The 13,439-nt window shown below is 51.0% G+C and overlaps 1 protein-coding gene across 1 annotated transcript in view; it reads right to left on the bottom strand.

Annotated features, from left to right (window-relative positions):
• Positions 1-4,244, bottom strand: part of LOC146192223 (uncharacterized) — a 79,255-nt gene extending 75,011 nt beyond the window's left edge. The window contains exon 1 of the mRNA XM_084600432.1: positions 4,231-4,244. Coding sequence (XP_084456558.1) covers positions 4,231-4,244 — 14 coding nt within the window. The remainder of the gene's footprint in view (positions 1-4,230) is intronic.
• Positions 4,245-13,439: the final 9,195 nt, after the last annotated feature.

Below are 13,439 nucleotides of genomic sequence, written 5' to 3' on the forward strand. Positions count from 1 at the left end.
ACCATGGACCCTTCGCTACCTCTGGTGGAGACGACTTTCCGGAATCCCACCTTTGAATGACCCTCTTGCTGTGTCACGGTATAATTGAGTTCAAACTTGCTGATGGTGGTGGTAGTGGTGATGGCAAGAACATTTATTGACTATACAAGGGATATGAGGTATGTTTGGATCAGTCCATAAGAGACCAGTCCTTACAAGCACTAGGTGGAGGTCCCTAGTTTCGGACACCAGTGGCGGTTGCCGCCGCCCGGGCGCGCCCAACTAAGGCTTGTTCGGCCTGTAAATCGTGGCAGCCGAGCGCTATCACCTTCCAGTCCTCCCTGGTTGGGTTGGGGATGGCAGGCCCATACCATGTGATAGATGTCAGAAGACACCGCTCCAGAGTGTGGGCAGCTGCCAGTAAAGGAGGGGTCCAAATGTTTTAGGGCTTCCGGGTACAGCAATGTATTGGTGAAAAGGCAGAGAAGGAGCCGTTCACTCACATTTTTGAGGCCTTTACACAGGCTGAGGTAAAGGCAATGACAATTTTTATAGAACGTCGGGATAGCTTTGAAGGTGTAGACCGGATTAAAATCGGGTTCCTGATCGGGTGGGGAGGAGAAAACAACCTGGTGAGAGAGCGCGCGGTTGGCTGCGTCTGCTGCCTCGTTTCCTGCCAAATCCTATGAGCCGGGGCCCATATAAGGTAACAGTTAGCGGGGCGGTATCCCGTATCCAATTTGAGTAGATTTGATAGGCTAGAAAGGGACTCCAGTCTTGTTTGACGCTCCGACAGGCTCTTCGCGAGACGGTAATTATGTATTTTAATCGGAGTGTGAGACCATGAGAGCAATCGCCACCTCTTCTTCGCGTGTTGTGCTGTGGGCTCTTAATGTGAGACTATTAACTGTTTTGCTGTTGTGAACTAGAGCGGCCGTGTACCATCCCCCGCGGTGAGGTCCGGAGGCGTCCACGTAGTCTACACCTGTTTTGCTGCCATAATGTCGGGCTAGGGCTTCCGCTCGTGCCAGGCACCGACCATTATGATCTTTGTGTGACATATTGGCTGGAAGAAATCGCACACAGATGGCGCGTCTCCATAGTTCTGGGATGCGAAACCTGTCTTCCATGAGAGTGGTGTGTTCGATACGGAGTCGAGCAAGAAGGCGGAGACCTGACTCCATTTGCGATAAACGCGTGTACTGGTTTGTAAGGCGCGCGGAGTTCCTAGAAAATATTCACCACCCCAAGGGCCATAAGACGGCTGTTTGAAGTAGTGGCGGGGAGGTCCAGGGCACGCTTAATAATTTTTCGAAGGGTGACCTCAAGGGCGTCCTCCTCTTGTTACCGTAGGTGGAGATAAGGTGTCGAATAGAGAATCCTACTGGTCACGAAGATGTTTACCACCTGCAAGGCATTCTTACTTCGTAACCCCCCGCGTTTGTTTAAAACCCTGCGAACCATGCGTCCCACCTGGTCCTCCACCATACGGAGTTTGGCCAATGTAGTGTCTGACCGTCTTTGTGGATATAGAGCCCGAGTACCCGTATCTCGTCAGCTTCGTGTTTGGGCCCACTGTCTAAAGAAAGAGTGCTTTGAGTTGTGCAGTTTGGCGAGGGAAGGAGGTGCACAAATTTTGATTTTGTGGGGAACACTCAAGACCGCAGCAGCAGCCGTAGCAATCAACTATCATCGCAGCTGTTTGCTGGCTGGTTTCACTGTCCCCTATGCTGCCATGCGTGGCCCACAGGGTGATCTCATCGGCATGCATGGCGTGCTGCACACCAATGACATCATCGAGCTGGGCAAGCAGGTGGATCATAGCCAAATGGAAGAGCAGCGGGGAAAGTACCGCGCCTTGGGGGGTTCCCCGCGTGCCGAGTAGGTACGGACCATGCTCATTATCTTAGATGCGAATATACAATTGACGATCCGTGAGAAATTATGTATTGGAATGTGTTGAGGCCACAGTTGGTCTGGCTAAGGTTAGTGAGTATGATGTGGTGTGTTACATTATCAAATGCCCCTTTTAGATCTAAGGCGAGTACTACCCGGTCATTATGGGGGCATTCGAGTGGGTCAAGGGCTTCCAGATTGAGTTACAAGAGGACATCTTGAGCGGATCTGTGCGGGCGGAATCCGAACATGGTGCCCGCAAATACAAGTTTTTCTTCAAGATATAAAGATAGCCGGTCCCACACCGTCGTCTACATTAGTTTGCCCACACAGGAGGTGAGAGAGAATTGGGGCGGAGGTTATCTGTGTCAGTTAGTTTCCCTGATTTAGTAATAAAGGTTAACCAGAGGCGTTTTCAAGTCGCTTGGCAGGGGAGTGTCCCCGCGCCAAGTCGCATTGATGTATTCGAGGAGATACTGGTATCCCGAGCCGGGCAGGTTCGTCAAAAGCTTGACGGAAACGGGGCAGTGGCCCGTTTTATTTTGGCAAGAGCCGCCCGCAGATCATGGAGGCTGGAAAAGTTGATCCCGCTGTGTGTTCTCTCTGCCTGCATTAGAGTATGCTGATCCACGGGGGTCTTGGGCTGTACACATATACTAGTCCCAGAGTTTCTGTGCCAGTTGAATTGCGTTCCCAGAGAAAGCATGCATGGCTCTCTGCAAATGTTTCTGTGTTTCGGTTCGCGTTTGGGTTGGGTCGATGAGGACCGGAAAGAGGGGCCATGTGTTGCGGCTGGACATTTGTCGCGAGGTCGTGCTGCATCTATCCACCCAGTTGGAGTCGACGAGATGGACCGCGTATTCAGCTGCTTTCTGGGGAAGCTCGGCAATTCGGGCTTTAAACTTTCGGTTGTGTTTCTGGCATCACCAACAGCGGACGAGGCTGCGATGGGATTCCCAGGGGTGTAGGAGGTGGTTATCCATGTCCGTGACCGTCGCTCACAGCTGGATCTGGGTTTCATGCGGGCAAAGGTGTGTCAGCAGCTGTTGGGACCATGCTGAGAAGCCCTGCTCGGAAATGGGTGTGTTATCAAGTGAGTCAAAATTTTACCTGAATTTTGTCCAATCTGGGATACGGGCTTGTGTTGTTGGAGTTTGAGAGGGCGTGTTGTACTGTAATGTTAAGGATGCAGTGATTACTACCGAGCGTTCCCTCTGTGTTAAGCTAGCCTGAGTGTCTTATGGTGCGAGTGAAGGTTAAGTCCGGACACGTATCCCGTGTCAGGGAGTTTCCTAGTCGTGTTGGGTGGACGGGGCCAGTGTGGAGGGTGAGGTCCGATGTAGACGTAAATTCCGCCAGCTTACGTCCACGCGACTTTTCCTTGCGATACCCCCACAGCTGACTCGGAGCGTTAAAGTCGCCCACGATCAGGAGGGGATCGCGACCCGCTACTCTTAGCGCACGGCTGAAGAAGTTCACAAATGTCACTCGCTTGAGTTTGGGAGAGCAGTACACGTTGCGTGCATGCAATAGGGGGTCCCTGCGGCGGAGTGGTAGGATAGTCACCATTACATAGGAATAATCTGGTTGCAGATAGAGATCCACTAAGTTGGCTGTGCATGCTTTTTGTACGAGAAGACAAGACGCGGTATCCTGTTGGAACGTCGTGTAATTTGAAAGTGCGGCACCCAGGCTTGGCTCCTGGAGAGCAACCACGGCTGGTACAGACTCGAAGGTTTCAAGGTAGATGCGGAAATTGGTACGCTTAGTACGGGCCTTAAATATTTGACTAAGGTGTCTCGCCATAATTAAACATTTTTTGGGACGAGGAGGACGGAGTAGCTGCCCCAGAGCCAGCTACCTGCGGCAACAAGGGGTTGGTGGCAGGAGCGAGCAGCTCTCCTCATTGCCCTAGTCAGTGTTCTGACGGTTGAATTTTGCAGGACGGGATACATTCCTAATGCGCCCCGACCGACGGAGGAGGCGGGGTTTGTCCGAGGTGTGTTTTGAGACCACCGCGAGTGTGGCACTTATGCCCTTGGTGAAAATCTCGTCCATATCTGTCTCGATCATAGATCGCATTTTGGAGGATAAGCGCTCCTCCATCGCGGAGATAGTTATCACTAGGGCTGGCAACAGCTTCTCGTTGCTCACCACCACGTCCGAGTTCTGCGGGCTCAAAGCGGCGGACGCCAATTTTGATTCTAAATTTTGAATTTTGTTGATCAAAATTTATTTCTGTGCCAGGAGCACGTGAATCTGTTTTTTTGCAGTCCGCATCGAGCGCGAAGACGGTGAGTGGGAAAGAGAGGGTGGTTGGGGAGAAGACTAGACGGTCCAAGCCCAGTTGCTCACCTGTTGTTTGCCATGTTGGGGCGCTGATGCCCGGGCGCCGGCAGCGCCATCCGTTTTGAGGGCTGGGAAGTGGTCGATGTTCGTTCCGCTGGAGGCGCCTTCTTCTTCCTGGATGGCGTCTTGAGGTCAGTGGCGGGAGCACCAGGCGGCGTTCCGCCATTGCTACCTCAAGCTGGATGCCTTTGCTGCATACCAGGTCGCCGGTTTGCAAGGGGTGCACGGCGTTTAGCATTGAGGCCGGGCACTTTGAGCTGGCGGAATTTCCCTGCGCATTCGCGGGAGTATTTAGAGTGGGCTTGCCCACAGACTGCACAGCACGGAGTGCATTGGTGAGGTGCCTTGACCCCATTGGCGGTCGGCCCCGTTAGCCACGCAGGCCATATTTTTCGATGTTCGGGCAGGGGCATGTGTCCGTCCGGCGGCCTACAGTGCCGCACCGCACGCAGGTCGGGACAGTTCTCTTGTAGGCATGCACAAGGGTCACTTCTGAATTGTAATGAATAAACCGCGGCACCATTTTCCCCACGAAAGTCAGCGTCTCGACGTGTGAGTTTCTAAGCTTGCGGATATCGAAAACGCTCCAGCACGCCACTGAATCTTGTTTTGTAGTAACTCATTGGTCTCGTGGCTGGTTACGGGGATGACGCCGCGACACACATCGCCAGTGACTTTCGGCTGGCCGTACGTGGGAAGCCGACCCTTGGGTGAGTCAATTTCGAAATGTCACAAAAGCTTGTCCGCGATGCTACCGCGTGGGGAGCAGGCTGAGCGATGCTGCGGCCTGCGTGCCCAGGTCGGCCGCGAACGCTGCTTGGTACACATCCTTGAGAGCGGCGCTCACCCGGGGCTTCAGAATGATAACGATGTTTTCGGGGGAAAGCCGCGGAAGCGGTTTTGGTTTCCAAACGCGTCCGGGCTTACTTGGGGGTCGCCGTGAAGTGCTGCAACGCGCGCAGCCGCGTTTGGCTGTGTTGAGGGGTCAGCCGACTTGGCGTCCGCCTTCTTCAAGTTAGCGTTCCGCTTGCGGGAGTGGCGTTCGACGAACTTGAATAGCTTCGCGTTCTCGATAAATGCAGAATCTGGGCTATCAGGCGTAGAAGTTGCCGAAATCTCGGAACAGCGCGGGATTATTCCCGGCCACCTTGATGGCTTTGCGCATAAGGGCCCTAAATATAATTTTCTTTTTCTTGGGTGGGCTATAAATATTAAGAAGGAACAGACTGGGATTTAGAGAAATCAGGGCAACGGCGCAATTAGAACGGATTGAGAACATTGAGGAATGGACGGAGGCACTCAAAAGCCACGTTGATGAGGCGACAAAGACGCTGGTAGGAGACGACGCTCCTGGTATAGTAAATAGCCGACTGCTCCGCATGTGGGACGCTAAACAAAGCATGGAACGCAGACTGAAGAAACAAAAGTGTTGTTGTGGCTGTAGGAAGAAGGAAAAGAAAATGCACGGACCTGCTACTGGCTCTGTAGCTGAGCCACCTCCGCTGCCTCGTGCAGACAGAAAAGAATATAGAGAAGAAAGAAAAGGAATAGGGAAAGAAAGACGCGCACCGCAACAACAGCCGTCGTCCACCACCAGCGGTGGCGTGTACAATGACGGCCTACAACAGATAAAAATTCAGTGCTAGGCTAGCCTCCGCCGCAAGCGGCGGTGACCCACCTGTACCAGCCCCATCAGGGGAGAGGACATCTCCGGTTAAACAAAAGTGTAACAAGAATCTTAGAAGACGAATCGCGAGGCCTAACAAGGAAATTGAAAGCTGCGCGATCAAATTGTGCGAACAAAACTGGCTCAGGAGATGCTACGAAATGGAGGGAGGCATGAATCTCTCCAAAACGTGGGGTATGCTCCGGCATCTGCTGGACCCAACAAATTCAAAAACTCAATCGGGAATAAGATTGGCAAAAGTCAGACACGCCTTTGAATGAGACGATGCGGCGTTTATGAATAAGTTAGTAAAAAAGTATGTTGCACACAACCAGCGTTCCCCACTCCCGAGCTGCGGTGGCACGCCCAACGAGGCGCCTGACGCCCCCATCACGGAGGCAGAGGTAAGGGCGGAAATTGGAAGACTAAAGACTAAATCAGCCCCGGGCCCCGATGGGATTACCAATAAAATGCTAAGGAATCTGGACGATGACTCTATTAGTCTTCTAGCGCAATTCATTGGAAACGTTTGGGAAACGAGCCAGTTGCCAGATCAGTGGAAAACGGCAAACATAATACTAATACCCAAACCGGGAAAACCACCGCAATTGGAAAATTTGAGACCGATTTCCCTAACCTCATGCGTAGGGAAGTTGCTGGAGCACGTAATACAGACGAGATTAAGGTGCTTCATGGAGCAAAACAACCTGTGGCCGCACGAAATGGTCGCTTTACGACCACACTTGTGCACGCAGGACGAATGCTCCGACTAAAGCATGATATCATAGACTCGCGATCGAGAGACGCCAAAGTGATCCTGGGCCTAGACCTCACCAAGGCCTTCGACAATGTCAGGCACGAGGCTATCCTCGAAGGGCTCGAAGTGCTCAGAGTAGGAGAGAGAGCGTACAACTACAAAAAAGAATTCTTATCGGGCAGAAAAGCCTGCATGATATTTCAAAATTTAGAATCTCCTGCGATAGAGTTAGGAAGCAAAGGCACACCACAGGGTTCAGTGCTATCGCCTTTTCTATTCAACGTGGCAATGAGAGGCCTCCCGGGTAAACTTAACCAAATCAAGGGGCTAAATTTTAGCATGTATGCGGACGATATTAACCTCTGTGAGCGATGCGAGTACGGAGGAACGCCTGCAGGCAGCGACCGACATCATTGTCGATTACGCGGCTAAAAGGGGACTTTCGTGCTCCCCGCTTAAATCTGAGTTGTTCGTTTATAACCCAAAGTACCTCCGCTGCAAGAATAGCGGGGAGTTTCATATCCAGGTGGAGGGCAAACCGATGCCAAAAGTAGATCAGATCAGAATTTTGGGGATGGTCATTCAATCCCACGGCCATAACGGCGAGGTCCTGAAAAAATTAGAAAGTTACGCGATGCAAACCCTCGGACTCTTGAGGAGGGTCGCCACTAAAGGAAGAGGCCTCAAGGAGATAAATTTACTAAAACTAATCCAGGCATACGTAATAAGCAGAATCGGCTACGCCACGCCCTACCTGGACATCAAGGCCGGCGAAAAAGAGAAGTTAGTCTGCCTGATTCCAAGATGCGTTAAGAAGGCGCTAGAACTGCCCATGGGAACCTCGAGCGAATGACTGCTCGAACTCGGGGTGAATAACACGTGGGCAGAATTGGCGGAGGCAGTGCGAGTCTCCCAATTAGAGAGACTAAGCACGACCGAGACGGACAGGGTAATCCTTGCAAAAGTAGGCCTCAACCCAGACAGAGGAGTCACAATTAATAGTGAAATCAGGAATGCCTTGGTAGTCCCCACTTTCCCTAGGAATATGCATCCAGAATTTAATGTCGAAAGAAGGGCCAAACGAGCCGAAGCTCTAGAGCGACAGTTCAAGAGCACGGGAGCAAAGGAAGTAGTCTATGTAGATGCGGCAAGTGGCAGAACAGGTGCGGCGGTAGCTTCGGTAGTCGATGGCCGAGGGGCACCGGTATCCGCGGCAGCCATCAGTGGCCGCAACACAGAGACTGCGGAGGAAGTTGCGATAGCGCTAGCTTGCATAGGAACAGAAGACAAGTTCATAATTAGCGACAGCAAAACTGCCATTCAAAATTTTAGGAAGGGGAGGATATCGCCGGAGGCGGCCAAAATCCTCACGCAAAGAACGATAAATAGGAAAATTCAGTTAATTTGGACGCCCGCTCACGCTGCCGTCCCTGGAAACGAGTCAGCTCACGAGCTAGCTTGAGCTCTTTACTTCCGGGTAGCCGTCGAGCCCTCCGAACACTAGGCATACGACGAGCGTCTGCAAAATTACGGGGAAATCATCGACCATTATAAATTGGGACGTAGACTAGTACCCCCGCCAGATGTTAGACTAAATAATAGAGAGGCTGTCGCGTGGAGGCGGCTACAAGCTAATACGTTCATGAACCAGGTCTGGGCGTTTCACGCGCTACCAGACCTTAAGGACAATGATCTGTGCAAAGACTGGGGGGCGAGAGGGACCCTCGACCACATACTTTGGGAGTGCCCACAGTCTCAAAGGATAGGACAAAATATTACAAGTAGAGAAGCCTGGGATACCCTGCTGCGAAGCGCGGACCCTGCGATCCAGCACCGCACCGTCCATCTGCCGGAAGAGGCCGCAACAAGCCAAGGGCTACCTGCCAGCCTCTAATCCGCGGGCGCACGACTCCCCGTTTCCGATGTAATTAAAAGTTGTACAACCAACCAACCAATCTCGGACCAGGATATGCTGACCGGGTCGTAGCCACTTTACAGCTGTTGAGAAGCCATCTTGCCATCGTTGGGCGACTCACTCACAGCCAGGCTGCTGCGCAGCTGTTGGGCCTAGCTTCGCCGCCACGATACGCAAGTGAAGATCGGCCCTACGAAAGCCTTAAATAGTCCCACCTGTGTGCGGGTAGTGTCCACAGGTTGCTGCCAACTTCACACAGACAGTCGCTGCCGGATTGATGGGTTTGCGGTCGAAATTCAGTCGCTCCAGCCAGGGACTCCAGAACTTTTTTTTTGAGTGAGGGGTGGGGCAAGTTTTGTCAGGTCATAATTGTTATTTTTCAGATAATTTTGATTTTATTTTATATTTTAATTTTGTTTTATTGTTGTTTTATTATTTTATCTTATTTTTTTTAATTAAATATAGCCCCAAATTTACACATTGCAAATTTAGTTTAACGCGATTTGAAAGCATATGTTTTACCCCTAAAGAGGAATGAGGCCCCGAATTGTTCGCAAATACAGCCTTCTAAAACACTATCGCACTCCATACTTTCAAAATACTCGTTACTATACTCACTCAAAATTACCACATGATTCAAGTTCAAGCAATCGAAAAGCTGGTTTAAGAGAATACATAGCTTTAGGGAGCCAACATGCCAACTGTAGGGAGCCAGCAACTTGCCTTCAGATTCTTTGCGAGAAGAAATTGGGTTGTTGGCTCAGGGGTGCCCGATTCTTGCAATCTGTCAATTTTGAAGCCAGCGAACAAAACTTGGGCAAAGAAGTGAAAAACCGCCATAATTTGGTATGAAATATATTTAAAAAAAAACCTTAGTTCAAAGAAGTATACGCGCGAACAATATACACTTGAGCCCCGCCATGGTGGCGCAGTGGTTACGGCGCTCGACTATTGTTCCCAAGGACACGGGATCGAATGCCGGCCTCGGCAGCTGCTTTTCGATGGAGGCGAAAAGAAAGCACCCGTGTGGTGTGCGATGTCAGTGCACGTTAAAGATCTCCAGGTGTTCGAAATTTCCGGAGTCCTCCACTACGGCGTCTCTCATAGCCTGAGTCGCTTTGGGACGTTAAACCCCGCAAACCAAACAACCGTATATCGTAAATCGCATGCAAGGATATACGCCACCCGCTACAGCCCTCTCTGTCCCTGGTAAGGCGCCGTTCTCACTCTTTCCCACATATCCTGAGGGTGTGCAGCAGACCCACAGGAATCGTCTCATGCGGAGCACATGTATGGAAAGCGGTATGGTCCCGTGAGACATTGGATATCCCCCACCCCTTGTTAAATTTTACCGCACGTTAGCTCACCTCCTAAGATTTAAACCTTAATTTTTCACAACAGCCCACCCACAATCTTTCCTAAAGTGCATAATAGCCTTCGTCACTGAGCCACTACAGAGAAAAATTAGTCACCCGCGAAGAGGTCTCCGCGCACCAGTTAGGTATTGTGGAACACATAGCCTCATCAAATTTTGATTCGTGCAGGATTCGTGCATCCTCTCCCTTCGCGCGCTCGCAGCGACCATGCCTTTGTACGAGCACGGCCGGTCTCCAGGGAGAGCGCGCGCTCTTTCTTACGGCCTTCTGAGTCGCCGCGGGAACAATGGGAACGTTTCTCCTTGAGTTACGCTCTCTGCCGCCGCCAGGGGCGCGACCTACTCACTGTTCGCTTCGCGTCTGCTTCAGCGGCGGCGGGTGGCTTTTGCCTGGTTTCCTGCCGTCGCTCGCGAGTTTCGTGGTGTGTGCAGCCCCGAAATGAAAGAACGCAGAAGGTAGATGCTGCAGCGGCATGTCGTCAACGTACTACACACGTGAACGGATATAAAAAACATTGTCGTTCAGCAAAAGTTCGACAAGCATGACATACATTGCGCCATGGTAGCTACTTTTGTTCGTTTTAATCCGAATTTTTCCCAAGCCTGTACAAGAATAGGAACAAAAAAAAACTGAATGAGCAGTGATCTCATTGAAGCTTCTTCAAGGCTAACATGAAAGCACCTCGTCTGCAACAGCAAAACTGTCTTTGTGCGCTAGATGCGAAACCATCCATGTAGCAGCGAAAATGAAAATAATTTCATAAAAATGTAATATAAATTGCAAGATGCTTGCATGATATAAAGTATTAGTATAACAGTCAAAGTAAACGTTGTAGGGTCGAGTTTTAAATGTTATTACAATTCATATTGTGAAAGAAAGCTAGGTTGAGACAGCAAGGTCGTGACGGCAAGGCCAGCGATGCCTTGTCTAGCGTTTTAATCCGATGACAAAACCCAGGCGCGTGCCGGATCCGGCGCCGCGGGACGGTGATGATGGTATGTACAAATGAAAGAGGAAGATCATGGCATGTACAAATTAAAGAACATCCATGGAAGGCTCACACAATCTGCCCGGGGGGTCGGAAGCGGCCAGCCTGGCCGCTCCTACCTAACCGATGCATCGCGGCGCACAAACGGTTTCAGGCGAGACACATGAACAATTTCAGTTCCACGGTGGCGTCGATCAGCTGGGGGATCAACAGGCGTCACTTTGTAGTTCACTGGGGAAGTTTGGCTTATGATCTCTTAGGGACCTACGTAGCGGTGGTGAAATTTGTCACTAAGGCCAGGGGTGCGCAATGGTGTGTAAAGCAGTACTTCGTCACCAGGACGAAAAGAGACCACTCGATGTGTACAATCATAGCGAGTCTTGCGGACTTCCTGGCACGCTGCCGTGTTGAGGCGGGCAAGATGACGGCATCTGGCCACACGAGATAAAAAATGGCTAGGTACTGATGTGGAGTAGTCGGGCGTAGAGAGGAAGGAAGCGTCGAAAATTGTAGTGGGAGGACGGCCATAAACAAGGAAAAATGGAGAGTAACCGGTTGTTCCCTGTACTGCTGTATTATACGCGAATGTGACGAATGGTAGAATAGTGTCCCAATTTCGATGATCTGGTGTGATGTACATTGATATCATGTCCGACAAGGTGCGATGAAATCGCTCAGGCAGACTGTTAGTCTGGGGATGGTAGCTTGAGGTTGTCTTATGAAGGGTGAATGAGGCGTGAAGAACTTCGGCAACGACTTTCGATAAGAAGGCTGTACCGCGGTCACTTAGGAGCACCCGAGGAGCGCCATGCCGCAATACAATTGATCGCAAAAAGAAATTTGCTACTTCTTCAGCGGAACCAGTCGGTACAGGTGCTGTCTCAGCGTAGCGTGTGAGGTGGTCGACAGCTGTTATAATCCAATGGTTACCCCCATAGGAGAGAGGTAGGGGACCATATAAGTCGATGCCAACTACGTCGAATGGCGTGGTGGGACAAGGAAGAGGTTGTAGAAGGCCAGCGGGCGAAGAAGTCAGCCGTTTGCGACGTTGGCACACAGGGCAGGATGCGACGTATTTGGCAACGGTGGAAGATAAGCCAGGCCAAAAGAATCGTTTTCTCACGCGGTCGTAGGTTTTGTCAAAATCAAGGTGACCTGCAGCAGCGTCATCGTGGAGAGCCGCCAGTATACGTGGGCGAAGCACACGCGGCGCGACTGGGATCCAGCGAGTTCCATCAGGGCAATACACGAAGATGGAGTAGGATGCCATCTTCGAGCTTGAAATTGCGAAGCTGTCGGCGAAGCCTAGCATTGGGCTGGTCCGAAGCGCCGATAATGCGGTCGATGATAGGACGGCAGTAGGCATCGGCTAATTGCTGTGAGCGGAGAGCGTGCTTCTTCTCAGAGTCTTCAAAACAAACGGTTGTGATATACGTCGGGCAAAGAGATGGTCGGCTCTGGTCAGAGGTGGAAATGAATTGTGAAGAAAAGCAGCAAGTGGATTCCGAAAGGGGACAGCGAGAGAGAGCGTCGGTGTCTTGGTGTTGACGACCAGATTTATAAGTGACGTCGAAATGGTATTCTTGCAGGCGAATCCAGCGGCCAAGTCGGCCTGTCAAATTTTTGAGTGAAGACAACGAGCAAAAAGCATGGTGGTCGGTCAAAACTGTGAAGTGCCGACCGTATAGGTAAGGGCGAAATTTTTGGACAGCCCAGAAGACAGCAAGACACTCCTGCTCGGTAATGGTGTAATTTTTCTCAGCTGGAGTGAGAATCCGACTGGCAAAGGCAATCACTTTCTCACGCGATGTTGCATCACGCTGCAGAAGTACAGCGCCAAGACCGTGACCACTGGCATCGGTGTGCAGGATAGTTGGAGCGCTGTCACTGAAGTGGCCAAGAACAGGATCTGATGTGAGGGCGTGCTCGAGGTCATTAAAAGCAGTTTCGCACTGCTCAGTCCACGCGAAAGGGCTGGGTGCTTTAAGTAGCTCATGAAGTGGTGCAGCAATAGTTGCAAAATGCCTTATAAAACGCCGGAAGTAGGACGCGAGGCCGAGGAAGCTGCGCAAATCTGTAATCCGTTGTGGACGAGCAAAGTTCAAGACCGCGATTATTTTTTCAGGATCTGGGCGAATGCCGTCATGGCTGACCAGATGTCCCAATATTCTAATTTCCTTCTGTGCAAAGTGGCACTTCTTGGTGTTGAGCTGAAGGCCTGCCGAAGCGAGACAGGTGAGGACTTCATTCAGGCGCGTGAGATGGTCATTAAAGGTTGCCGAAAAGATAACAATGTCTTCCAAGTAACACAAACAGGTTCTCCATTTGAGGCCACGAAGTACAGTGTCGATCATTCTTTCAAATGTCGCTGGTCGTTACAAAGTCCGAAAGGCATAACATTAAATTCGTAAAGGCCATCGGGTTTTGCGAAAGCGTTTTTTTTTTCTTTTTCGTCCTCGTGAATAGGTATTTGCCAATAACCTGAGCGAAGGTCCAAGGTCGAGAAATATTCG

This window comes from Amblyomma maculatum, chromosome 4 (assembly GCF_055883805.1).
Source record: "Amblyomma maculatum isolate TAMU_Amacu chromosome 4, ASM5588380v1, whole genome shotgun sequence".
Taxonomy (NCBI): domain Eukaryota; kingdom Metazoa; phylum Arthropoda; class Arachnida; order Ixodida; family Ixodidae; genus Amblyomma; species Amblyomma maculatum.